The sequence below is a fragment of the Oncorhynchus nerka genome, linkage group LG24, assembly GCF_034236695.1.
Source record: "Oncorhynchus nerka isolate Pitt River linkage group LG24, Oner_Uvic_2.0, whole genome shotgun sequence".
Lineage (NCBI taxonomy): Eukaryota > Metazoa > Chordata > Actinopteri > Salmoniformes > Salmonidae > Oncorhynchus > Oncorhynchus nerka.
Window position 1 is genome coordinate 5,067,904 of NC_088419.1, and position 27,221 is coordinate 5,095,124.

A 27,221-nucleotide genomic window follows, 5' to 3' on the forward strand; every position below is an offset into this window, starting at 1 on the left:
TTGTAATAAAAAAAAATAAAAAAACGTTACCTTCATCCGGTTATATGCATAAATCATAACGGTTTCTGGTTCGTTCTACTCAAAACGAGTGATATTGACATTACGCACATCACCAATATATTTCTAATAGTAGTAAACCGGCACCTTTACTTCTCTCTCTCCAGCGTGTTGTCTTCGAGAATCAACAACTAACTCGTCTCCTCGAACAGCAGAGTAGCGCGAACCTCCCACTGTTCTAAAACATATCTGGACATCAAAGCTTAGCTACAAAATGAGTCAGAGTGAATTTCGCAGAATCCCACGATCGGATAAATTGTAGCGTATGACGCTGCGGAGGAGATCCCCCTACCCTTTGTAGAGCGAGCTTCCCCGTTATTCCACTCGCAGGCACCTGTTGGTTCATATTGGGGAGGGTGGGTGCAAACGTCCGGCTGCCTGCGAGTGGCACGCTCTAGTGACATAGACCGATGGGATCACACTCCGATTCATAAATATCTCAGCCTCGTCAAACGTTACAACACATTAAGTGTCACGCAATTGCCCAAAAATGTAGCGTAGAAGTCTGCAACCATCAGGCTTAACCTCAAACTTCCCCATAAAATAGGTTAAAATGTGCGATCTTGATAAATTCCCCAACATACATTTTAAGACATCGAATAAGAATGTATAAGAATATAATAACGTCTTCTTCTCCTGTCACAGCACATGAAATACACAAAAAATATACATTTCGCATGGCTAAAATGATTAGAAACACAAAATAACTACAAGTACCATGACTCAGACGACCGGAAATTAATTTAGGAAGCGGAAATACGTGTACAGCGGAAGCGAATGTATACAATGGAAATAAAAAAAAACAATTAAGTTATGAAAAACAATATTAATTGCCTTTCTTTGTCGCCGCTGCAGATAAAGAAATGGCGGATATATAGACACGGTAATTTAGGTCTCGTTTATGCACGGGTATATGGAGCTTTACTGGCTACAATCGAGAGGTTTATTTACTAAATGTAGCTTTGTAAATAAACGGTAGCTTGATAGCTAACGTTAGCTAGCTGGCTAATTTAGCACATACTGTACTTGCTGTTTAGCTAACTAGCTACTAATGTTAACCTTCACGCTATCATTAACTATCAAGCTTCATATATAACTAACCGGACATACATATCTAACATTGGCTAGCTATAATTCTCACGTTACTGTTTTGTTTGCTCTTTCAGACAAATTAGCCTGGTAACGTTGTGCATTCGTTCATGTTAGTTAGCTAACATCATTAACCAGCTGGCTAGCTGTCTACAAAGGATCATTAAGGGCCAGGAGCAAGCTGCAACAACATCCACACGATAGCCAGCGATTCGATCTGCCTGCATTATCATACTCGACTTATCAAGCCATCCAACGTTAGCTCGCTAACTAGCGTTAGTTATTTAAAATGGCATTTTAATAATTGATGTGGAGCTGGCAGGTCCGTGTATCACACGTTTGGTTTGCTAGCTAGGTAGTTAACTAATAAATGCCTATACCAGGGCAATAGAGATAGCTTGGGCTAATTATGCCTGAATTGCTTGAAAATGCCATGTCATATCTGGTTGATTGTCATCGATATGTATCTGTGTTTGTGTGACTATTAGAATCACCGGAGAAGCGGTTTCATGGATAAAAACAGAATGAGCTGATAGTTCCAGTGGTCTTTCAGAAGAGAGAGGCTGACCGGAAGATGCCAAGAAGAAAACAACAGAATCCTCAACCTGTCAAGTGTAAGGGCTCAAACGTTGATCTATTCTCTAAAGGGCAACATGCATGTTATGCTAATGACGTTCCTGATCTTTGTGCTCTGGTTTTAACGCTTCCTGTATGAGAACAGATGGTCAAATATGAAATACAGGAACAACTGTATTCGTTCGCTAGAGAATTTTGTTTACTGGACCAGTTGTAGGGTGGGAACTAATGGTGACCACTTTCTAACACGCTGAAGAGGGGGATCATCAAGTTCATGTAGCTAGAGACCAAAAAATGCCAGAGACATAGAAATTAACACAAACAATCTGTCCCCACATGGACATTTTACTGGAGAACCTGGCTATGCTTAAACAGTTGTTTTCACTTTATAATCTTTGAGGAACACGTGTAAGAAAAACATATTTAAAAAAATATATATATATATATCAGTCAGGAAATGACTTATTAGGTAAGATGGCTCTGTCCCAATTTGACTTCCTGTGATTACATCACATCCAATCTCCTCGCCTCCTCACCAATATTGGAAGATAAAATGTCAGCGGTCCTTCCTTCCAATGTGTTTTGAGGAGGTGGTGAGGAGATGGGAATTCAGGAAAGGTGAATTTAAGAAATCCAGTGACTTGAATATGATTTAAGATACAGGAAACATCATAAACACTTTACCAGGCGTCTTGGTTTCTCATCGATGGCAGCAGATGGGATCTTGTCATTAACATTGGCTACTGCCTTAACTAAATCTCCTCTCCAATGGTCAAAGACCAATTAAGGCTACGTCTCAAATGGTACCCTAGTCTAGCCTGACGACTCACACTAAAAAAATGTTTTTCTGCTGTCGTTCGCTACATATTTCAGTCTGAGCCTGACGTCATTGAAGTCGTTTGTGGTTTTTCGAGGGGCACGAGGGCCGTTTTGTACAAAACAAAGTCCTCAACACTTTGGGTCGTCTCTAACCAATCAGAGTATCAAAACGCAGCTTTTACCCACCTGTGTGACTGGCTCTGGCCAAACCCATTGGTTTCTGGAGAAATCTGACGGCCTCGAATATGTTTGCATTCGGTGAATGGTCGGGGGAAGACTCTCGGAATCCTAGTCAGTTGTCCACTCCCGCAGGTAACAGTGGATTAACTGCCTTGCTTAGGGTCAGAATGACAGATTTTTTACCTTGTCAGCTCAGGGATTCACTCATTGCGGAGAAGAAACTAACGTCCGCGAGCGTGGTGTAGTGTTTGGCCCGAACAAGGAGTCTGGAATGGATAGCTAGGCAAACCCTCTTCCCGAGATAATTCACAACTTTTGACCAGGGCCTCATATGGCTCTGAATTATACAGGGAGGCAGCCACTGACTCATGTACTGTCATGCATCACATTCTCCACTAGAGGGCAGCCGAGTATTAGTTCACTCAGAATGCCTTTAAAGGGATACTTTGGGATTTTGGCACTACTTCCCCAGAGTCAGATGAACTTGTGGATACAATTTTCATGTCTCTGTGTCCAGTATGAAGTTAGTGGTACCTTCCCGAGCCAATGCTAACTAGCGTTAGCACAATGGCTGGAAGTCTACATACCTAATCCATACATAATGAATCACATCCGGCTGTGATTGGGAGTCCCATAGGGCGGCACACAATTGGTCCAGCATCATCCGGGGTAGGCCGTCATTGTAAATAAGAATTTGTTCTTAACTGACTTGCCTAGTTAAATAAAGGTTTAAAAAACAAAATACCGTCGACTTCCAGTCATTGCCAAAATCCCGAAGTATCCCTTTAATTGTGGCAGACTGTCTTGGAAATTACTGGCAGGTGGTGTCTTTGACTATTGAATATTCATATCTGTGTGTCAAGGGTGTTTTGTTTTAAATGAACTTGGAGCAATTAACATTTCTGTCAGTAAGGCTAGGAAAACATGGCTTGATTAATATTCATACTTCCTCACATCCTTATGACTTCTAACCTTCATATAAAGCTATTTTCTAGGAAATGATTTATTTATACTAGATTATTAATACTAGATTATTATACTAGAGTATTAATAGTAGATTATTAATACTATTTTATTATACTAGATTACTAGATTATTAATACTAGATTATTAATACTAGATTATTAATACTATATTATACTAGATTACTAGATTATTATACTTGAGTATTAATTCCCTGACAAATATAAATAAAGGTTGTTTTTGTGTTTCAGTGGATTCTGAAGATGGTGTATTAACCATTGGCTCTCCAGGAAGCCTGACCTTGAAGGCAGATTTCCTTCTGGGACACGACCTTGAGTTTGGTGACCCCGGCCATGACAAGATCCTAGGCTTGGACGACAAGTACTCAGGTTGGTACTAAATGTATTACAGCTTTATTCACTCAGGTTGGTTTTGTTGGACAGAAATACACTGCTCAAAAAAATAAAGGGAACACTTAAACAACACAATGTAACTCCAAGTCAATCACACTTCTGTGAAATCAAACTGTCCACTTAGGAAGCAACACTGATTGACAATACATTTCACATGCTGTTGTGCAAATGGAATAGACAACAGGTGGAAATTATAGGCATTTAGCAAGACACCCCCAATAAAGGAGTGGTTCTGTAGGTGGGGACCACAGACCACTTCTCAGTTCCTATGCTTCCTGGCTGGTGTTTTGGTCACTTTTGAATGCTGCCGGTTCTTTCACTCTAGTGGTAGCATGAGACGGAGTCTACAACCCACACAAGTGGCTCAGGTAGTGCAGCTCATCCAGGATGAGATGTGGCAAGAAGGTTTGCTGTGTCTGTCAGCGTAGTGTTCAGAGCATGGAGGCGCTACCAGGAGACAGGCCAGTACATCAGGAGACGTGGAGGAGGCCGTAGGAGGGCAACAACCCAGCAGCAGGACCTCTACCTCCGCCTTTGTGCAAGGAGGAGCACTGCCAGAGCCCTGCAAAATGACCTCCAGCAGGCCACAAATGTGCATGTGTCTGCTCAAACGGTCAGAAACAGACTCCATGAGGGTGGTATGAGGGCCCGACGTCCACAGGTGGGGGTTGTGCTTACAGCCCACCACCGTGCAGGACGTTTGGCATTTGCCAGAGAACACCAAGATTGGCAAATTCGCCACTGGCGCCCTGTGCTCTTTACAGATGAAAGCAGGTTCACACTGAGCACATGTGACAGACGTGACAGTCTGGAGACGCCGTGGAGAACGTTCTGCTGCCTGCAACATCCTCCAGCATGATCGGTTTGGCGGTGGGTCAGTCATGGTGTGGGGTGGCATTTCTTTGGGGGGCCGCACAGCCCTCCATGTGCTCGCCAGAGGTAGCCTGACTGCCATTAGGTTACAGAGATGAGATCCTCAGACCCCTTGTGAGACCATATGCTGGTGCGGTTGGCCCTGGGTTCCTCCTAATGCAAGACAATGCTAGACCTCATGTGGCTGGAGTGTGTCAGCAGTTCTTGCAAGAGGAAGGCATTGATGCTATGGACTGGCCCGCCCGTTCCCCAGACCTGAATCCAATTGAGCACATCTGGGACATCATGTCTCGCTCCATCCACCAACGCCACGTTGCACCACAGACTGTCCAGGAGTTGGCGGATGCTTTAGTCCAGGTCTGGGAGGAGATCCCTCAGGAGACCATCCGCCACCTCATCAGGAGCATGCCCAGGCGTTGTAGGGAGGTCATACAGGCACGTGGAGGCCACACACACTACTGAGCCACATTTTGACTTGTTTTAAGGACATTACATCAAAGTTGGATCAGCCTGTAGTGTGGTTTTCCACTTTAATTTGGAGTGTGACTCCATATCCAGACCTCCATGGGTTGATACATTTGATTTCCATTGATCATTTTTGTGTGATTTTGTTGTCAGCACATTCAACGATGTAAAGAAAAAAGTATTTAATAAGAATATTTCATTCATTCAGATCTAGGATGTGTTATTTTAGTGTTCCCTTTATTTTTTCGAGCAGTATATATATATATGTAGAGCATCTCAACTTAACTAGACAATTGTTAGGCCTAAATCAAGGCCTTAATCAGTACAAAAAAGGTATGAAGATGTATGCATAAGAGCGTCTTGCTAAATGACTAAAACGTAATGTAAATGATGGGCGATTGAAATCAAATCTATTTTATAACCGAGACCTGTTCCATGATAGAAGCATGTCGTGGAGGTCAAAACGTTTACTGCTGAATAAATCTTATATTGCCAGACACATTTGAGATGTTCTGGAGAAAACCTAGAACTGTCGGGGTCAAAGTATGGCTGGGTAATTTTCATGCTGGTGATTTTTTTTTTTTACAATATCGTCTATAACGGTATTTTGATGCGGTGCTGAATTAAATGAAAAGTGGACTACTTCACTGTCAGTTCGGTTCTAGTTTGGTTGAGTATGTAACCATCAGATTGGAGAAAGCCAATTAAAACCACTTAGGATTCATTTGTTGCCATTCTAGGGTCACGCACAGCACTACTCATAAAACATATTTAGAGCTTTCATTGTTCAAATACTGCCCAAAATTTGAAAAATATTGTAAAATTATATATTGGCCGTATCATCCAGTCCTATGGCAAGGTGTTGAGGCCTGAGTTATCTGCTTAACCTGCATACTAGCCTTGTTGGGCTTTAGACTGGTGCCTTGTTGGGCTTTAGACTGGTGCTTTGTTGGGCTTTAGACTGGTGCTTTGTTGGGTTTTAGACTGGTGCCTTGTTGGGCTTTAGACTGGTGCTTTGTTGGGTTTTAGACTGGTGCTTTGTTGGGTTTTAGACTGGTGCCTTGTTGGGCTTTAGACTGGTGCTTTGTTGGGCTTTAGACTGGTGCTTTGTTGCGTTTTAGACTGGTGCCTTGTTGGGTTTTAGACTGGTGCCTTGTTGGGTTTTAGACTGGTGCCTTGTTGGGTTTTAGACTGGTGCCTTGTTGGGTTTTAGACTGGTGCCTTGTTGGGCTTTAGACTGGTGCCTTGTTGGGCTTTAGACTGGTGCCTTGTTGGGCTTTAGACTGGTGCTTTATTGGGTTTTAGACTGGTGCCTTGTTGGGCTTTAGACTGGTGCTTTATTGGGTTTTAGACTGGTGCCTTGTTGGGCTTTAGACTGGTGCCTTGTTGGGCTTTAGACTGGTGCCTTGTTGGGCTTTAGACTGGTGCCTTGTTGGGCTTTAGACTGGTGCCTTGTTGGGCTTTAGACTGGTGCCTTGTTGGGCTTTAGACTGGTGCCTTGTTGGGTTTTAGACTGGTGCTTTGTTGGGTTTTAGACTGGTGCTTTGTTGGGTTTTAGACTAGTGCTTTGTTGGGATTTAGACTGGTGCTTTGTTGGGCTTTAGACTGGTGCTTTGTTGGGTTTTAGACTGGTGCCTCGTTGGGTTTTAGACTGGTGCCTCGTTGGGTTTTAGACTGGTGCCTCGTTGGGTTTTAGACTGGTGCCTCGTTGGGATTTAGACTGGTGCCTCGTTGGGCTTTAGACTGGTGCCTCGTTGGGCTTTAGACTGGTGCCTCGTTGGGCTTTAGACTGGTGCCTCGTTGGGCTTTAGACTGGTGCCTCGTTGGGTTTTAGACACGTGCCTTGTTGCGTGCCTTTTTAGGTTTTAAACTGGTGCCTTTTGGGGTTTTAGACTGGTGCCTTTTGGGGTTTTAGACTGGTGCCTTTTGGGGTTTTAGACTGGTGCCTTTTGGGGTTTTAGACTGGTGCCTTTTGGGGTTTTAGACTGGTGCCTTTTGGGGTTTTAGACTGGTGCCTTTTGGGGTTTTAGACTGGTGCCTGGTTGGGTTTTAGACTGGTGCCTGGTTGGGTTTTAGACTGGTGCCTCGTTGGGTTTTAGACTGGTGCCTTGTTGGGTTTTAGACTGGTGCCTCGTTGGGTTTTAGACTGGTGCCTTTTGGGGTTTTAGACTGGTGCCTGGTTGGGTTTTAGACTGGTGCCTTTTGGGGTTTTAGACTGGTGCCTTGTTGGGTTTTAGACTCGTGCCTTGTTGGGTTTTAGACTGGTGCCTTGTTGGGTTTTAGAGCGATTTTCTAGGTTAGCTAGCCAGCTATTGTCGTTCTTTTAACGCAACGTAACGTAATCAACACTGCTAGCTAGCCAGCTAGCCCCCGAATAGCAGCACTGTTGAAACTATCACACTCAACGGAACGACTTGATTAGTGTAGTGCCAACAACGCAGCCAATGCCAGCTAGCCTACAAAGTCAACAACGCAGCCACTGCCAGCTAGCCTACTTCAGCAGTACTGTATCATTTTAATCATTTTAGTCAATAAGATTCTTGCTACGTAAGCTTAACTTTCTGAACATTCGAGACGTGCATTCCAATCTCCTTTGCATTAGCGTAGCCTCTTCTGTAGCCTGTCAACTATGTGTCTGTCTATCCCTGTTCTCTCCTCTCTGCACAGACCATACAAACGCTCCACACCGCGTGGCCGCGGCCACCCTAATCTGGTGGTCCCAGCGCGCACGACCCACGTGGAGTTCCAGGTCTCCGGTAGCCTCTGGAACTGCCGATCTGCGGCCAACAAGGCAGAGTTCATCTCAGCCTATGCCTCCCTCCAGTCCCTCGACTTCTTGGCACTGACGGAAACATGGATCACCACAGATAACACTGCTACTCCTACTGCTCTCTCTTCGTCCGCCCACGTGTTCTCGCACACCCGAGAGCTTCTGGTCAGCGGGGTGGTGGCACCGGGATCCTCATCTCTCCCAAGTGGTCATTCTCTCTTTCTCCCCTTACCCATCTGTCTATCGCCTCCTTTGAATTCCATGCTGTCACAGTTACCAGCCCTTTCAAGCTTAACATCCTTATCATTTATCGCCCTCCAGGTTCCCTCGGAGAGTTCATCAATGAGCTTGATGCCTTGATAAGCTCCTTTCCTGAGGACGGCTCACCTCTCACAGTTCTGGGCGACTTTAACCTCCCCACGTCTACCTTTGACTCATTCCTCTCTGCCTCCTTCTTTCCACTCCTCTCCTCTTTTGACCTCACCCTCTCACCTTCCCCCCTACTCACAAGGCAGGCAATACGCTCAACCTCATCTTTACTAGATGCTGTTCTTCCACTAACATCACTGCAACTCCCCTCCAAGTCTCCGACCACTACCTTGTATCCTTTTCCCTCTCGCTCTCATCCAACACTTCCCACACTGCCCCTACTCGGATGGGTGCCGTCCCAACCTTCGCTCTCTCTCCCGCTACTCTCTCCTCTTCCATCCTATCATCTCTTCCCTCTGCTCAAACCTTCTCCAACCTATCTCCTGATTCTGCCTCCTCAACCCTCCTCTCCTCCCTTTCTGCATCCTTTGACTCTCTATGTCCCCTATCCTCCAGGCCGGCTCGGTCCTCCCCTCCCGCTCCGTGGCTCGACGACTCATTGCGAGCTCACAGAACCCTCGGGCAACAGGAAAACTCGCCTCCCCTGCGGAGCTCACAGAACAGGGCTCCGGGCAGCCGATCCTCGTTTGCGGAAATGGAGGAAAACTCGCCTCCCCTGCGGACCTGGCATCCTTTCACTCCCTCCTCTCTACATTTTCCTCTTCTGTCTCTGCTGCTAAAGCCACTTTCTACCACTCTAAATTCCAAGCATCTGCCTCTAACCCTAGGAAGCTCTTTGCCACCTTCTCCTCCCTCCTGAATCCTCCTCCCTCTCTGCAGATGACTTCTGCCCCTACTCAACCATTTTGAAAAGCTCAAACCTTCTCCAACCTAGATTCTGCCTCCTCAACCCTCCTCTCCTCCCTTTCTGCATCCTTTGACATCCGATCCTCGTTTGCTAAGTCAAACGACACCGCTGGTTCTGCTCTACACTGCCCTACCCTGTGCTCTGACCTCTTTCTCCCCTCTCTCTCCAGATGACATCTCGCGTCTTGTGATGGCCGGCCGCCCAACAACCTGCCCGCTTGACCCTATCCCCTCCTCTCTTCTCCAGACCATTTCCGGAGACCTTCTCCCTTACCTCACCTCGCTCATCAACTCATCCCTGACCGCTGCTGGCTACGTCCCTTCCGTCTTCAAGAGAGCGAGAGTTGCACCCCCTTCTGAAAAAACCTACACTCGATCCCTCCGATGTCAACAACTACAGACCAGTATCCCTTCTTTCTTCTCTCTCCAAAACTCTTGAACGTGCCGTCCTTGCCAGCTCTCCCGCTATCTCTCTCAGAATGACCTTCTTGATCCTAATCAGTCAGGTTTCAAGACTAGTCATTCAACTGAGACTGCTCTTCTCTGTATCACGGAGGCGCTCCGCACTGCTAAAGCTAACTCTCTCTCCTCTGCTCTCATCCTTCTAGACCTATCGGCTGCCTTCGATACTGTGAACCATCAGATCCTCCTCTCCACCCTCTCCGAGTTGGGCATCTCCGGCGCGGCCCACGCTTGGATTGCGTCCTACCTGACAGGTCGCTCCTACCAGGTGGCGTGGCGAGAATCTGTCTCCTCACCACGCGCTCTCACCACTGGCGTCCCCAGGGCTCTGTTCTAGGCCCTCTCCTATTCTCGCTATACACCAAGTCACTTGGCTCTGTCATAACCTCACATGGTCTCTCCTATCATTGCTATGCAGACGACACACAATTAATCTTCTCCTTTCCCCCTTCTGATGACCAGGTGGCGAATCGCATCTCTGCATGTCTGGCAGACATATCAGTGTGGATGACGGATCACCACTTCAAGCTGAACCTCGGCAAGACGGAGCTGCTCTTCCTCCCGGGGAAGGACTGCCCGTTCCATGATCTCGCCATCACGGTTGACAACTCCATTGTGTCCTCCTCCCAGAGCGCTAAGAACCTTGGCGTGATCCTGGACAACACCCTGTCGTTCTCAACTAACATCAAGGCGGTGGCCCGTTCCTGTAGGTTCATGCTCTACAACATCCACAGAGTACGACCCTGCCTCACACAGGAAGCGGCGCAGGTCCTAATCCAGGCACTTGTCATCTCCCGTCTGGATTACTGCAACTCACTGTTGGCTGGGCTCCCTGCCTGTGCCATTAAACCCCTACAACTCATCCAGAACGCCGCAGCCCGTCTGGTGTTCAACCTTCCCAAGTTCTCTCACGTCACCCCGCTCCTCCGCTCTCTCCACTGGCTTCCAGTTGAGGCTCGCATCCGCTACAAGACCATGGTGCTTGCCTACGGAGCTGTGAGGGAACGGCACCTCAGTACCTCAGGCTCTGATCAGGCCCTACACCCAAACAAGGACACTGCGTTCATCCACCTCTGGCCTGCTCGCCTCCCTACCACTGAGGAAGTACAGTTCCCGCGCAGCCCAGTCAAAACTGTTCGCTGCTCTGGCCCCCAATGGTGGAACAAACTCCCTCACGACGCCAGGACAGCGGGTCAATCACCACCTTCCGGAGACACCTGAAACCCCACCTCTTTCAGGAATACCTAGGATAGGATAAAGTAATCCTTCTCACCCCCCTTAAAAGATTTAGATGCACTATTGTAAAGTGGCTGTTCCACTGGATGTCTTAAGGTGAACGCACCAATTTGTAAGTCGCTCTGGATAAGAGCGTCTGCTAAATGACGTAAATGTTTTAGACTGGTGCCTTGTTGGGTTTTAGACTGGTGACTGGTGCCTTGTTGGGTTTTAGACTGGTGCCTTGTTGGGTTTTAGACTGGTGCCCAGTTGGGTTTTAGACTGGTGCCCTGTTGGGTTTAGACTGGTGCCCTGTTGGGTACTTTTAGACTGGTGCCCTGTTGGGTTTAGACTGGTGCCCTGTTGGGTTTTAGACTGGTGCCCTGTTGGGTTTTAGACTGGTGCCCTGTTGGGTTTTAGACTGGTGCCCTGTTGGGTTTAATGACTGGTGCCTTGTTGGGTTTAGACTGGTGCCTTGTTGGGTTTTAGACTGGTGCCTTGTTGGGTTTTGAGCCCTGTTGGGTTTTAGATCTGGTACTTCCTGTTGGGTTTTAGACTGGTGCTCCTGTTTTAGCTTTTATCTGGGTTTTAGACTGGTGCTTGTTGGGTTTTCACTTTTTTGTTGGCTTTAGACTGGTTCCATATAGTGTTGGTACTTTCATAGTTTTCTTGGGTCTTACTATTATTCTACAATGTAGAAAAGTCCAATTTTAAAATAAAAAATAAATAAAAACTTGAATGAGTAGGTGTCCAAATGTTTGACTGGTACTGTTGCTCCACATTGATCTGGTACTGGTACTTCCTGTATATAGCTCCACATTGATCTGGTACTCCCTGTATATAGCTCCACATTGATCTGGTACTGGTACTTCCTGTATATAGCTCCACATTGATCTGGTACTTCCTGTATATAGCTCCACATTGATCTGGTACTGGTACTTCCTGTATATAGCTTCACATTGATCTGGCACTTCCTGTATATAGCTCCACATTGATCTGGTACTTCCTGTATATAGCTCCACATTGATCTGGTACTTCCTGTATATAGCTCCACATTGATCTGGTACCTCCTGTATATAGCTCCACATTGATCTGGTACTTCCTGTATATAGCTCCACATTGATCTGGTACTTCCTGTATATAGCTCCACATTGATCTGGTACTCCCTGTATATAGCTCCACATTGATCTGGTACTCCCTGTATATAGCTCCACATTGATCTGGTACTTCCTGTATATAGCTCCACATTGATCTGGTAATGGTACTCCCTGTATATAGCTCCACATTGATCTGATACTGGTACTCCCTGTATATAGCTAGTTGTATTTGGCACATGTGATAAATAAGATTTGATTTGAGAGAGGCACAGAGCTAGCAGCTGTAGGCTATTAAGGAGGGGAGGATGTGTGTGTGTGTGTGTGTGTGTGTGAGAGAGATTGTATGGTCAATCCAGCGTCTGCAGTGTCCATACAGCTTCTACAGTAACGTGGCCTCCGCAAAAGTTAAGAGCATTCATACCTATTGTGCTTCGGGGAGTTCCTCCTAAAACGCACCACTCAGGGCTAATCTCTATAGCCAGCCAGCTAATGACAAGCAACTGGCTAAACGAAAGATTACCTTACTACTTCTAAGATGTTGGACTCCAATTCCCGTGTGCATGACATAGGAGCTCAGCCAAGATGGCATCAAGTAAAAAGGCGATTTACCACATGCATCTCTATTTCAACCTTTTGATTATATATATATATATATTGTGGTTTTTGCGAACTTGTCCCGCAACTGCGTCCACTTCTTGTGGCAAGCTTGCGTTTCCATAGATACTGTAAAGAGGTCAACCAAAAACATCGGAGAAACCGTGGGGGAAATATCCGAATCTCTTCATTGCCCCCTCCAGCAAAATTAGCCTACATTTGTATTTCCCACTATATTGAGATTAAAAATCGGTATAAGTCAACCCCAATACAATTTCATGTCATCAATCAACTGCATTACAGTTAAAAACAACTTTACTACCACCAACACCGGTTTCTGTATGCTAGCTATGCTAACAGCTGATACAAACGGGAGTTAGCAGTCACTTATTCTAAATCCCGAAAAAGGTCACCTTCTAAATGTTATGCAGCAAAAACAGCCAAATATATCAAAATTGGACTTTAGTAACCCCATTGTGGGCCATTTTTTATTTTTACATCAATCATGACGGATATCCACATTGTTACAGCAGATTTCCTGAATGTGCGCCAATCCACGGTCGATGTTCCTTTGATCTCCTCCGCATGAATCCCTATTTACCTCCCCGATCCCTTAAAAAAATAAAATAAAAAACTCTACACGAGATATAGAAATCTGTTTATTTATGGAAACTTGTTCAGATGAGGCCTTTAGTCCAAGTTCTCCCGTGTTTGTTGTGAAGGAAATGTGTTTGTATAGGATGTACCGGTCCCACCATCCGTCAAAACAATCATGTTGATGTGGAGCTATGCGGTGCGCACGGACTCTCCGTTATGGAGCGTTGATTTGGCAACAAGCATCTGAAGGCTCGGCAATTGCATCACACACTCTGTGCGGCGCCTCCCGCACCACATTACCAGATCAAGCATAACGCCATGTGGTTATTGCCCTACGGTACATTTGACTTTGTCTTCACAATCCACGCGCCGCATAACAACAAAAGGAATCGCGTAACACATGAGTAACTTCTAAGGTGGTTTACTACTGGTAGACAAAACAACACACAAGATAAATACATTTAAAGCATGCGACACTGCACACTAGTCGGGCTGGTGATTTGCAGCAGTGCGGATTCCCTCCCAATGAATTTAATTGGATTCTGCCGGAACACATACATTTTCACGCAAACGTTGTGCACAAAGCGTAAATCACTAAAAGCCTATTTTATGGTCATTGTGGAATCTGTGGTGACCGTACAGCATTTGACTGATACTGCCTCCGTAGAAGTCAGGACATTCATACTTCTTGCGCTTAGCAGAGCTGTTGTCAATGAAGTGAGTTTGTGTTTATACAAGAATTAGTAGTACCAGATTAATGTGGAGCTATATACAGGGAGTACCAGATTAATGTGGAGCTATATACAGGGAGTACCAGATTAATGTGGAGCTATATACAGGAAGTACCCGTACCAGATCAATGTGGAGCTATATACAGGGAGTACCAGATCAATGTGGAGCTATATACAGGGAGTACCAGATCAATGTGGAGCTATATACAGGGAGTACCAGTACCAGATCAATGTGGAGCTATATACAGGAAGTACCAGATCAATGTGGATCTATATACAGGGAGTACCAGATCAATGTGGAGCTATATACAGGAAGTACCAGTACCAGATCAATGTGGAGCTAGTCTGGGTAACCATTAATTCACTATTTAGTAATTTTATGGCTTCTGGGTAGAAGCTGTCTCGAAGCCTGTTGGTTCAAAAGACAATGCTCTGGTACAGTTTGCCGGTTGGTAGGAGAGTCTATGGCTTGGGTGGCCGGAGTCTTGGATTTTTTGGGGGGCCTTCCTCTGACACTGCCTGACATAGAGGTTGTTTAACACTGGTTGTGCCTGTGGGGGCCAATTTAGTTTCACCATTATGAGTATGCCCCTTTCATAAATTTAAATCTAGTGCTGAAACCTGAAAAGGGTTATTCACGAGGTAATGCTGTAAGTAGTTCACGAGGTAACGGTGTAGTCAGTGGTGTAAGTAGTTAACGAGGTAACAGTGTAGTCAGTGGTGTAAGTAGTTCACGAGGTAACGGTGTAGTCAGTGGTGTAAGTAGTTCACGAGGTGACAGTGTAGTCAGTGGTGTAAGTAGTTCACGAGGTGACAGTGTAGTCAGTGGTGTAAGTAGTTCACGAGGTAACGGTGTAGTCAGTGGTGTAAGTAGTTCACGAGGTAACGGTGTAGTCAGTGGTGTAAGTAGTTCACGAGGTAACGGTGTAGTCAGTGGTGTAAGTAGTTCACGAGGTAACGGTGTAGTCAGTGGTGTAAGTAGTTCACGAGGTGACAGTGTAGTCAGTGGTGTAAGTAGTTCACGAGGTAACGGTGTAGTCAGTGGTGTAAGTAGTTCACGAGGTAACGGTGTAGTCAGTGGTGTAAGTAGTTCACGAGGTAACGGTGTAGTCAGTGGTGTAAGTAGTTCACGAGGTAACAGTGTAAGTAGTTCACGAGGTAACAGTGTAGTCAGTGGTGTAAGTAGTTCACGAGGTAACGGTGTAGTCAGTGGTGTAAGTAGTTCACGAGGTAACGGTGTAGTCAGTAGTTCACGAGGTAACAGTGTAAGTAGTTCACGAGGTAACAGTGTAGTCAGTGGTGTAAGTAGTTCACGAGGTAACGGTGTAGTCAGTGGTGTAAGTAGTTCACGAGGTAACGGTGTAGTCAGTGGTGTAAGTAGTTCACGAGGTAACAGTGTAAGTAGTTCACGAGGTAACAGTGTAGTCAGTGGTGTAAGTAGTTCACGAGGTAACAGTGTAGTCAGTGGTGTAAGTAGTTCACGAGGTAACGGTGTAGTCAGTGGTGTAAGTAGTTCACGAGGTAACGGTGTAGTCAGTGGTGTAAGTAGTTCACGAGGTGACGGTGTAGTCAGTGGTGTAAGTAGTTCACGAGGTGACGGTGTAGTCAGTGGTGTAAGTAGTTCACGAGGTAACGGTGTAGTCAGTGGTGTAAGTAGTTCACGAGGTAACGGTGTAGTCAGTGGTGTAAGTAGTTCACGAGGTAACGGTGTAGTCAGTGGTGTAAGTAGTTCACGAGGTAACGGTGTAGTCAGTGGTGTAAGTAGTTCACGAGGTAACGGTGTAGTCAGTGGTGTAAGTAGTTCACGAGGTAACGGTGTAGTCAGTGGTGTCAGTAGTTCACGAGGTAACAGTGTAAGTAGTTCACGAGGTAACAGTGTAGTCAGTGGTGTAAGTAGTTCACGAGGTAACGGTGTAGTCAGTGGTGTAAGTAGTTCGAGGTAACAGTGTAAGTAGTTCACGAGGTAACAGTGTAGTCAGTGGTGTAAGTAGTTCATGAGGTAACGGTGTAGTCAGTGGTGTAAGTAGTTCACGAGGTAACGGTGTAGTCAGTGGTGTAAGTAGTTCACGAGGTAACGCTGTAGTCAGTGGTGTAAGTAGTTCACGAGGTAACGGTGTAGTCAGTGGTGTAAGTAGTTCACGAGGTAACGGTGTAGTCAGTGGTGTAAGTAGTTCACGAGGTGACGGTGTAGTCAGTGGTGTAAGTAGTTCACGAGGTAACGGTGTAGTCAGTGGTGTTTATCACTTTAAAAATAGAGACAAAGAAAAATCACTGTCTGTTGGAAAACTAAACGCTTTGAGAATCCTTGATTAGGTTTACTAAAGCAATGTGCCATGAACAATATTTGCATAAAAGCATTTGACTACACATTGAGCTGTCTATCTCTGTGTTGGTGACAGCTTCTTTAGTATGACAGACAGAGAGAGAAATAAACCCACTGCTGGTTGGATGCTGCTCAGGGACATTTCTTCCTCTCTCTCTCTCCTTCTCCCTCTCTCTCTCCCCTTCTCCCTCCCTCTCTCTCTCTCTCTCCCTCTTCTCCCTCCCTCTCTGTCTCTCCTTCTCCATCCCTCCCTCTCTCCCTCCTTCTTCCTCTCCCTCGCTCTCCTTCTCCCTCTCTCTCCTTCTTCTCCCTCCCTCTCCCTCACTATGTGGCCTCTGTCAGAAAGAACAATCTGAAAAATGGCAAAGGAAAATAATAAAAAAAGAGCAGTGGCAAGCAGCCGCCATTATTATATAAGGGTGATAAAAAGACGCAGTGCCATTATCATCAAGGACACCATTATCATCAAGGACACCATTATCATCAAGGACTCCATTACCCTGGAAACCATTTATTCATCCATCATCATCATCATCATCATCATCATCGTGTCCTGTCTGCCTCCTGCTCCCCCGCTGTCATCGTCATCATCATCATCATCATTACCATCAGCCACTGCCATTATAGTCATCATCATTAGGCTTGGTAATCATCCAGCAGGCAGAGTTTCTAGCAGAGCAGGGACAGACGAGCTCAATAAAAGGCTGTATCAGACTCCCACCCTGCTCACAGTCTCTCTCTGCCTGGCTGGGAGAAGGAGGTTTATCTCCCATTCCTCACTGCTGCTGGGTTTAGTTCAGAGAGAGAGAGAGATATAAGGCCAGAAAGAAGGAGAGAGACTGAGGGAGAAGAAAAACACTAAGGAGGCCTAGCCACGACTAGGTCAGAGAAGGCTGCTTCTTCACAGACCGAGATAAAGGGAGACGGAGAGCGAAGGATTTAGAGAGGGAGGGAACAGAGGTCTAGCCAAACTGTCTGTTCTTTCTTCTTGTTTTTGGGGGGAGGCCTACTGCAACAGAGGCATCTTATTTATCTTTCACCCCTTACTATTTGGATAAATACTGCAAACAGCATAGCGGTAATACAAGCTGCCAGAACTGTGAGTATGAAACACTATCTACGTAGAGCTATGAATGATTATTTGCTAGAACAGAGATTGTATTTGCCTTTTTGAATTGGTTTGATTCCAACTGAATGTATTCTAGTCTGACCTCGGAGATGAAGCCAGACACCTTCTGAATGTATTCTAGTCTGACCTCGGAGATGAAGCCAGACACCTTCTGAATGTATTCTAGTCTGACCTCGGAGATGAAGCCAGTTACCTTCTGAATGTAGTCTAGTCTGACCTCGGAGATGGAGCCAGACACCTTCTGAATGTATTCTAGTCTGACCTCGGAGATGAAGCCAGACACCTTCTGAATGTAGTCTAGTCTGACCTCGGAGATGGAGCCAGACACCTTCTGAATGTAGTCTAGTCTGTCCTCGGATATGGAGCCAGATACCTTCTGAATGTATTCTAGTCTGACCTCGAAGGTGTCTGGCTCCATCTCCTTGTGAACACTGAAATGTTCTTTGGAGTCTAGGGCATGCAGTCTTTGCCAGGATTCGGAAGACACTGTTTCACAGTAGGGCTTTTAAATTGTTCTGTTGAGGGTTTAATCAAATGCAGGTCTGTCAGATTTACCCCCGTCCCAAATGGCACCCTTTCCCACTATATAGTGCACTACTTTAACCAGAGCCCTATGGGCCCTAATCAAAAGTAGTGCACTATAAAGGGAATAGGGTGCCAGTTGGGATGCATTCTTGTCTGTTTAGTCTGACCTGTCTAAGTATTGTCAGCACATCTGCTATGGGTTATTGGGTTTGGAGGTTTGGCTATTTCACTCTTGATAGGAGATAGGGATGTAAATGTTTAAACGAAATTGGGATCCTTAAACATTAAGAAAAAAAATCCCTAACCAAAAGAAAAACGTGTTTTAAAGACCTGCCTATACTGTGCCCCTTCGCCTCTTCTCTCTCTCCGTCCCTCCCTCTCTCTCTCCGTCCTTCGCCTCTCTCTCTCCGTCCCTCGCCTCTCTCTCTCTCCGTCCGTCCTATGGGCCTCTCTCTCAAAAGTCCCTCGCCTCTCTCTCTCTCTCAGTCCCTCGCCTCTCTCTCTCTCTCTCTCTCTCCGTCCCTGTTTAGTCCCTGACCTCTCTCTCTCTCCGTCCCTCGCCTCTCTCTCATCTCTCTCTGGGTTCTCTGGGTTTGGAGGTTTGGCTATTTCTCTCTTCCCTAGCCTCTCTCTAGGGATGTAAATGTTTCTCTCTCTCTCTCTCTCTCTCTCTAAACATTAAGAAAAAAATCCTAACCAAAAGAAAAACGTCCCTGCCTTTAAAGACCTGCTCTCTCCGTCCCTCGCCTCTCTCTCTCTCCGTCCCTCGCCTCTCTCTCTCTCTCTCCCCTCGCCTCTCTCTCTCTCTCCGTCCCTCGCCTCTCTCTCTCTCCGTCCCTCGCCTCTCTCTCTCTCTCCGTCCCTCGCCTCTCTCTCTCTCTCCGTCCCTCGCTCTCTCTCCCTCTCTCTCTCCGTCCCTCGCCTCTCTCTCTCTCTCCCCCTCTCTCTCTCCGTCCCTCGCTCTCTCTCTCTCTCTCCCCGTCCTCGCCTCTCTCTGTCCCTCGCCTCTCTCTCTCTCTCCGTCCCTCGCCTCTCTCTCCGTCCTCTCTCTCTCTCGTCCCTCGCCTCTCTCTCTCTCTCTCCGTCCCTCGCCTCTCTCTCTCTCTCTCTCCCTCGCCTCTCTCTCTCTCTCTGTCCCTCGCCTCTCTCTCTCTCTCTCCCTCCTCTCTCTCTCCGTCCCTCGCCTCTCTCTCTCTCCGTCCCTCGCCTCTCTCTCTCTCCGTCCCTCGCCTCTCTCTCTCTCCGTCCCTCGCCTCTCTGTCCCTCGCCTCCCTCTCTCTCTCTGTCCCTCGCCTCCCTCTCTCTGTCCCTCGCCTCTCTCTGTCCCTCGCCTCCCTCTCTCTCTCTGTCCCTCGCCTCCCTCTCTCTCTCCGTCCCTCGCCTCTCTCTCTCTCTCCGTCCCTCGCCTCTCTCTCTCTCCGTCCCTCCTTTGCTCGCTATGAAAGATGTGATTGTTTTTGTTCTCGGGAATTACTGCAACTAATCAGTCTCTTCCGTTCCAAAAATACTGAATCTTAGGAGTCGAATCTTAACACTCACCAATGGGAGTGGACGTACAAGGAGTCAAGGAGTAATTCTTTTAGAGTTGGGAAAATGGCAGAGAAAGGCCTAGCGACAGCAGTGAAGTCTTGTACGGCAATATTTTGAGAAGTTAAATGAGAAGGAAATGCAAACTTTACGAGGTGGGGTACAGTAGAGGGTAGTACAGGTGCCGTGCTTAACCATCTGACAGGGACGCACCGTGACACCCAGACCCTTGTTGATGCATTGGGAATGTTTCTTATTCACAGTTTAAAAATGATCCATTTGTCACATCCAATGATTTATACATACACTAGATGCCTGATATGGGGCACTGTGTTGAATCCACCTTGCCTCCATCTTGTGGTGCGGCAGGTAGCCTAGTGGTTAGAGCGTTGGACTAGTAACCGAAACTAATCAAATCCCCCCAAGTTCGAATCCCCGAGCTGACAAGGTAAAAATCTGTTGTTCTGCCCCTGAACAAGGCAGCCGTTCCTAGGCTGTCATTTGAAAATAACAATTTGTTGTTAAGTGACTTACCTAGTTAAATAAATAAAGGTAAATAATCTTGGCTCGCCCTCACCATTGTGTTGAAGCCACTGTGCCTCCATCTTGGTTCTCCTTCACCATTGTGTTGAAGCCACTGTGCCTCCATCTTGGCTCTCCCTCACCATTGTGTTGAAGCCACTGCGCCTCCATCTTGGCTCGCCCTCACCATTGTGTTGAAGCCACTGCGCCTCCATCTTGGCTCGCCCTCACCATTGTGTTGAAGCCACTGTGCCTCCATCTTGGCTCTCCCTCACCATTGTGTTGAAGCCACTGTGCCTCCATCTTGGCTCGCCCTCACCATTGTGTTGAAGCCACTGTGCCTCCATCTTGACTCTCCCTCACCATTGTGTTGAAGCCACTGCGCCTCCATCTTGGCTCTCCCTCACCAGTGTAAAAAAAGATTTAGGAAGATATAGAAATGCATTTAATGTCTACATGTTGTTTTTGCCACACAATTGTTATACTTTTTGAAATGTTTGTCATTTTTAACTGAAACACTGTAGAAGTCCATTCATTCTAATGCAGGACTGCTCCTCCTGGGGAGTGCCAACATGGCCGACCGGTGGATTCAAAGCCTCTCAATGGCCAAAACATCGTCAATCCAGGGTTTATATCCATCATTGGTTCCATCCCTAATAGGAAAAGAGGATTGCTTGTTATTGTTGGCCTACAGAATAGAAAGGAGAGCTTTTTTAAAACGTGCATTCTGTACAGTGTTCACATGGATGTCTTTAGATGGGAGATCCATTGTTGATCTGAAGAATATAAACAATTGTTTAAATGTAGAATGTTTGTTTTTTTGGTAATAAAAATGAAAGGCTCCCCCCACAAAAAGTTAAAAAATAAAAAAATAAAAAAATTTAAGAGTATGTCGCCCCTTACTGTAGAGACTCGTCGTTCTCCTCCCCTCCTGTGGTGTAGATGGGTTCTCAGTCTAACGTGTCTCTCCTCCTGTTGTGTAGATGGGTTCTCAGTCTAACGTGTCTCTCCTCCTGTGGTGTAGATGGGTTCTCAGTCTAACGTGTCTCTCCTCCTGTGGTGTAGATGGGTTCTCAGTCTAACGTGTCTCTCCTCCTGTGGTGTAGATGGGTTCTCAGTCTAACGTGTCTCTCCTCCTGTGGTGTAGATGGGTTCTCAGTCTAACGTGTCTCTCCTCCTGTTGTGTAGATGGGTTCAGTCAGTCTCTCCTCCTAGATGGGTTCTCACGTGTCTCTCCTCCTGTGGTGTAGATGGGTTCTCAGTCTAACGTGTCTCTCCTCCTGTGGTGTAGATGGGTTCTGTCTCTCCTCCTGTGGTGTAGATGGGTTCTCAGTCTAACGTGTCTCTCCTCCTGTGGTGTAGATGGGTTCTCAGTCTAACGTGTCTCTCCTCCTGTGGTGTAGATGGGTTCTCAGTCTAACGTGTCTCTCCTCCTGTGGTGTAGATGGGTTCTCAGTCTAACGTGTCTCTCCTCCTGTGGTGTAGATGGGTTCTCAGTCTAACGTGTCTCTCCTCCTGTGGTGTAGATGGGTTCTCAGTCTAACGTGTCTCTCCTCCTGTGGTGTAGATGGGTTCTCAGTCTAACGTGTCTCTCCTCCTGTTGTGTAGATGGGTTCTCAGTCTAACGTGTCTCTCCTCCTGTTGTTCTAGATGGGTTCTCAGTCTAACGTGTCTACTGATAGTTTATTTAACCCTGTGACTGTGAGGATTCATCATAACAGCTTTTTTATCTGCCTTTCAGACTCTGTAGCGGCTGAGATCGGCTTCTCTGTGTACCCTCTGGGGGATGAGGAAGAGAGTTGTGCCTTCAGCCGTCTCAGTATGGAGAGTGACGCAGATGAGCCCCACACCGCCACCGAGAGCTGCAGGGACCAGGAGGATGGTCCAACCTCCCAGCCCGACCTCGAGCCACCCTTCCCCCCCTACCTGTCCTGCCGGGGCTGTGGTCTGGATCTGGTGGGACCCTACTGCCACCGTTGCTGCAAGGGAGGAGGAGGAGGGGGGGGATTCAGCGGCGCGTTCGGTGGCTTTCGCTCCGGTTCGCGGTCACAAGCGGACGACAGCGAGGAAGGAGGGGACGTAACGGACGACAACTCCATAATGGGTGACGACGGTCCCAACTCCAAGCTCCACTCCTGCCAGTTGTGTGGGTTCTCCTCACGCTATGCCAATCACGTCAAGAGGCACATGAAGACTCACAACGGGGAGAAGCCGTACCACTGTCCCCTGTGTACCTACGCCTCGGCCCAGCTGGTCAACCTGCAGAGACACCTGAGGATTCACACTGGGGAGAAACCATACAGGTGTGACTGCTGCTCCTTCGCCTGCAGTTCCCTAGGCAACCTGAAGAGGCATCAGAGGATGCATGTGGCTGGACAGGGGCGGGACAGGAAGCAGAGAGACCTGCCTGCGGATCTCCTATTGATCCCTCTACTGTTGGTCCTCCTGCTAATGGCCCTCCTGCTGTTGGTCCTCCTGCTAGTGGACATGGTCTTAAGAGGAAGGAGGAGCCCAGTGCTTCAGCTGAAGGTATTTTTCAATTACACAGAAAAATATATAAAACGCAACAGTTTAAAAGATTTTACTGAGTTAGTTCATAGAGGAAAATCAGCCAATGTAAATAAATTCATTAGTTCCTAAATGTATGGATTTCACATGACTGGGGATACAGAATAAAAGTAAGGCTGTGGATCAGAGAACCAGTCAATATCTGGTGTGATCACCATTTGCCTCATGCAGTGACACGTCTTCACATAGAGTTGATCAGACTCTTGATTGTGGAATGTTGTCCCACTCCTCTTCAATGGCTCTGCGCAGTTGCTGGATATTGAAGAGATCAAGAGCACACTGTTCCAGCGTGCCAGTGGCCATCGAAGGTGAGCATTTTGCCCACTGAAGTCGGTTACGAGGCCAAACTTCAGTCGGGTCAAGACCCTGGTGAGGAAGAATAGCACGTAGATGAGCTTCCCTGAGACGGTTTCTGACAGTTTGTGAAAACCCATAGTTTCATCAGCTGTCCAGGTGGCTGGTCTCAGACGATCCCGCAGGTGAAGAAGCCGGATGTGGAGGTCCTGGACTGGAGTGGTTACACGTGGTCTGCGGTTGTGAGGCCGGTTGGACGTACTGCCAAATCCTCTAAAACGATGGAGGCGGCTTATGGTAGAGAAAAGAACATTAAATTATCTGGCACCTGCAATTAGTATGACAATTGCACACTGCCTCAACTTGAGACATCTGTGGTAATTATGACAAACTGCACATTTTACAGTGGTCTTTTATTGTCCCCAGCACAAGGTGCACCTGTGTAATTATCATGCTGTTTAATCAGCTTCTTGATATGCCACACCTGTCAGGTGGATGGATTATCTTGGCAAAGGCTCACTAACAAGGATGTAAACAAATGTGTGCACAACATTTGAGAGAAATAAGCTTTGTGTGTGTGGAGCATTTCTGGGATCTTTTAATTTCAGCTCATGAAAAATGTGAACTAAAGATTTAGGCCTGTTCTTCAGTTTCACCATTTGGAATACTTTCAAGATGTGTTCATGTATATTTTCATACAATTACACTACCGATCAAAAGTTTAGGGTCACTTAGAAATGCCCTTGTTTTTGAAAGAAACTTTTTTTTAAATTGTGCATTTAAAATAACATCAAATGGATCAGAAACACAGTGTAGACATTATTAATGTTGTAAATGACTATTGTTGCTGGAAACGGCTGATAAAAAAAAAAAAAATGGAATATCTACATAGGTGTACAGAGGCCCATTATCAGCAACCATCACTCCTGTGTTCCAATGGCACATTGTGTTAGCTAATCCAAGGTTATCATTTTAAAAGGCTAATTGATCATTAGAAAACCTGTTTGCAATTATGTTAGCACAGCTGAAAACTGTTGTGCTGATTTAAAGAAGCAATAAAACTGGCCTTCTTTAGACTAGTTGAGTATCTGGAGCGTCAGCATTTGTGGGTTCGTTGACAGGATCAAAATGGCCAGAAACAAAGACCTTTCTTCTAAAACTCGTCAGTCTATTCTTGTTCTGACAAATGAAGGCTATTCCATGCGAGAAATTGCCAAGAAACTGAAGATCTCGTACAACGCTGTGTACTACTCCCTTCATGGAACAGCGCAAACTGGCTCTAACCAGAATAGAAAGAGGAGTGGGAGGCCCCGGTGCACAACTGAGCAAGAGGACAAGTACATTAGTGTCTAGTTTGAGAGACAGATGCCTCACAAGTCCTCAACTGGCAGCTTCATAAAATATTACCCGCAAAACATCAGTCTCAACGTCAACAGTGAAGAGGTGACTCCGGGATGCTGGCCTTCTAGGCAGAGTTCCTCTGTCCATTGTCTGTGTGTTCTGTTGCTCATCTTAATCTTTGAATTATATTGGCCAGTCTGCCTCCTCAGTTGCCTCTTCACTGCTGACGTTGAGACTGGTGTTTTGCGGGTACAATTTTATGAAGCTGCCAGTCTGAGGTGCAGTTCATTGCAGATTTCTGAGGCTGGTAAACTCTAACTAATCCTCTGCAGCAGAGGTAACTCTGGGTCTTCCTTTCCTGTGGTGGTCCTCATGAGAGCCAGTTTCATCACAACACTTGATGGTTTTTGCAACTGCCTTTGAAGAAACGTTCAAAGTTCTTAGTCTTCCGTATTGACAGACCTTCATGTCTTAAAGTAATGATAGACTGTCGTTTCTCTTTGCTTATTTGAGCTGTTCTCGCCATAATAGGGACTTGGTCTTTTACCAAATAGGGCTATCTTCTGTATACCACCCCTACCATGTCACAACACAACTTAATGCGTTTGAGCCAATCGGAAGGAAAGAAATGAACTTTTAACAAGGCACACCTGTTAATTAAAATGCATTCCAGGTGACTATCTCATGAAGCTGGTTGAGAGAATGCAAAGCTGTCATCAAGGCAAAGGGTGGCTACTTTGAAGAATCTCATAAAATGTATTTTGATTAACACTTTTTTTTTGGGGGGGGGGGGGGTTACGACATGATTCCAACTAAACCAAAACCCTGTGTGTGTGATGACTAATTTGGCCCACCTCTGCTCTGATTTCAGAAGTGGCGAGGTCTGATCTAGACCTCCACAACAGAGACTACCTGCCACGCTACAGCAGACTAAGGTTACAACCACCACTGGAGCAACAGCCCCCAAGACTTCTGGAGGGGCCTGGACTTGGGGCTGGGACTTTAGGAAGGTGTTTGACTGGGTCTAGGTCTGGAGTCAGACCTGTGGTGGGAGTGAAGTCAGAGGAGACACACAGAGACTCTCTCCTTCCTCTGCTCTTCCCCTTTACCTGTCGTCTCTGTGGTACCCCCCTGGAGGACGAGGACGGTTCCACTGCACAGATCTGTGCCAAATGCACCCTGGACATGCTGACCAAGGAGTCATCTGGCCCCAACAGCCCCGGAGAGCGTGGGGACAAGGTCTACACCTGCAGTGCCTGTCCCTTCCTCACCCACTACCCCAACCACCTGGCGCGACACATGAAGACGCACAGCGGAGAGAAGCCGTACAAGTGCCCTCAGTGCGACTACGCCTCCGCCCACTTCGACAACCTGAAACGCCATCACCGCGTGCACACGGGCGAGAAGCCGTACAAGTGCCACCTGTGTGACTACGCCTGTGGGAACCTGGCTAACTTAAAACGTCACCAGCGGGTCCACTCGGGCGCCAAACCGTTCCAGTGCGCAGTGTGTAGCTACAGCTGTAACCAGAGTATGAATCTGAAGAGACACATGCTGAGACACACGGGAGAGAAGCCTTATAAGTGCCAGCAGTGTGGCTACACCACGGGACACTGGGACAACTACAAACGACACCAGAAGAAACATGGCCTCGCCACCGACGGATGGGTCAAAGTTCAGATGTCCGGCGGGGGTGAGGAAGAGGGGGGTGAGGAAGAGGATGAGGAAGAAAGGGTGGCGGGACAGCCGCAGAGGAAAGAGGAAGAGGCGGTGATGCAGTATATGTCCAGATAGGAGAGGAACAGAGCTGTACCACAGAACATGGGAAATGACAGCTTAAACTACCAGCAAAATCCTAGATGTTTTTGTCAATGATTTCTCTGCAGCTGCTATGTAGAATCATGCACAATTCTAGAATCATGCACAATTCTAGAATCATGCACAATTCTAGAACATGGTGATTATTAGTGGAAATGTTTGATGCCTTTTGGACAGAAAGTAAAGGAGGGTGAAGGAAGGTTGCTGCTGTGTTGCCAGATGAATGGACTGGGATGAGGGTTCTACTTTAACGTCCGCAACTAAATGCTGCCTGCATTGTTCACCATATGCTGTTTCTCCCCCAAACACATACCAACAGTGCCGTATATATCCTAACTTAATTTACATTATGCCTTACAACCCACATTTCAGTTGTCCTATTGACTAGGTATGCATCTCCTCTAACCAGTCTGCTATTCCATTTCCTCTATAGTCTCCACTTACCAGTCTGTTATTCCATTTCCTCTATAGTCTCCACCTACCAGTCTGCTATTCCATTTCCTCTATAGTCTCCACCTACCAGTCTGCTATTCAATCTCCTCTATAGTCTCCACCTAGCAGTCTGCTATTCCATCTCCTCTATACTCTCCACCTACCAGTCTGCTATTCCATTTCCTCTATAGTCTCCACCTACCAGTCTGCTATTCCATCTCCTCTATACTCTCCACCTACCAGTCTGCTATTCAATTTCCTCTATACTCTCCACCTACCAGTCTGCTATTCCATCTCCTCTATACTCTCCTCTAACCAGTCTACTATTCCATCTCCTCTATACTCTCCACCTACCAGTCTGCTATTCCATCTCCTCTATAGTCTCCACTTACCAGTCTGCTATTCCATCTCCTCTATAGTCTCCACTTACCAGTCTGCTATTCCATCTCCTCTATACTCTCCACTTACCAGTCTGCTATTCCATCTCCTCTATACTCTCCACTTACCAGTCTGCTATTCCATCTCCTCTATACTCTCCACCAGCAGTCTGCTATTCCATCTCCTCTAACCAGTCTCCTATTCCATCTCCTCTATAGTCTCCACTTACCAGTCTGCTATTCCATCTCCTCTAACCAGTCTCCTATTCCATCTCCTCTATAGTCTCC

At 46.6% G+C, this 27,221-nt stretch overlaps 1 protein-coding gene and 1 long non-coding RNA gene across 2 annotated transcripts; one reads left to right on the forward strand and one right to left on the reverse strand.

The window, feature by feature from the left end:
* Positions 1-849: 849 nt before the first annotated feature.
* Positions 850-26,428, forward strand: LOC115123704 (zinc finger protein 513-like). Its single transcript, XM_029653062.2, is given in 6 exon segments — positions 850-940; positions 1,635-1,760; positions 3,936-4,073; positions 21,845-22,477; positions 22,480-22,632; positions 25,178-26,428. Coding segments are annotated over 5 exon segments (1,887 nt in total). The 5' UTR covers positions 850-940; positions 1,635-1,720; the 3' UTR covers positions 26,101-26,428.
* On the reverse strand, positions 20,536-21,290 carry LOC135564273 (uncharacterized). The gene is made up of 2 exons (XR_010460833.1): positions 21,007-21,290; positions 20,536-20,756 (listed from the first exon to the last, which is right to left on the reverse strand). It is a non-coding gene; the product is annotated as an uncharacterized LOC135564273 (long non-coding RNA).
* Positions 26,429-27,221: the final 793 nt, after the last annotated feature.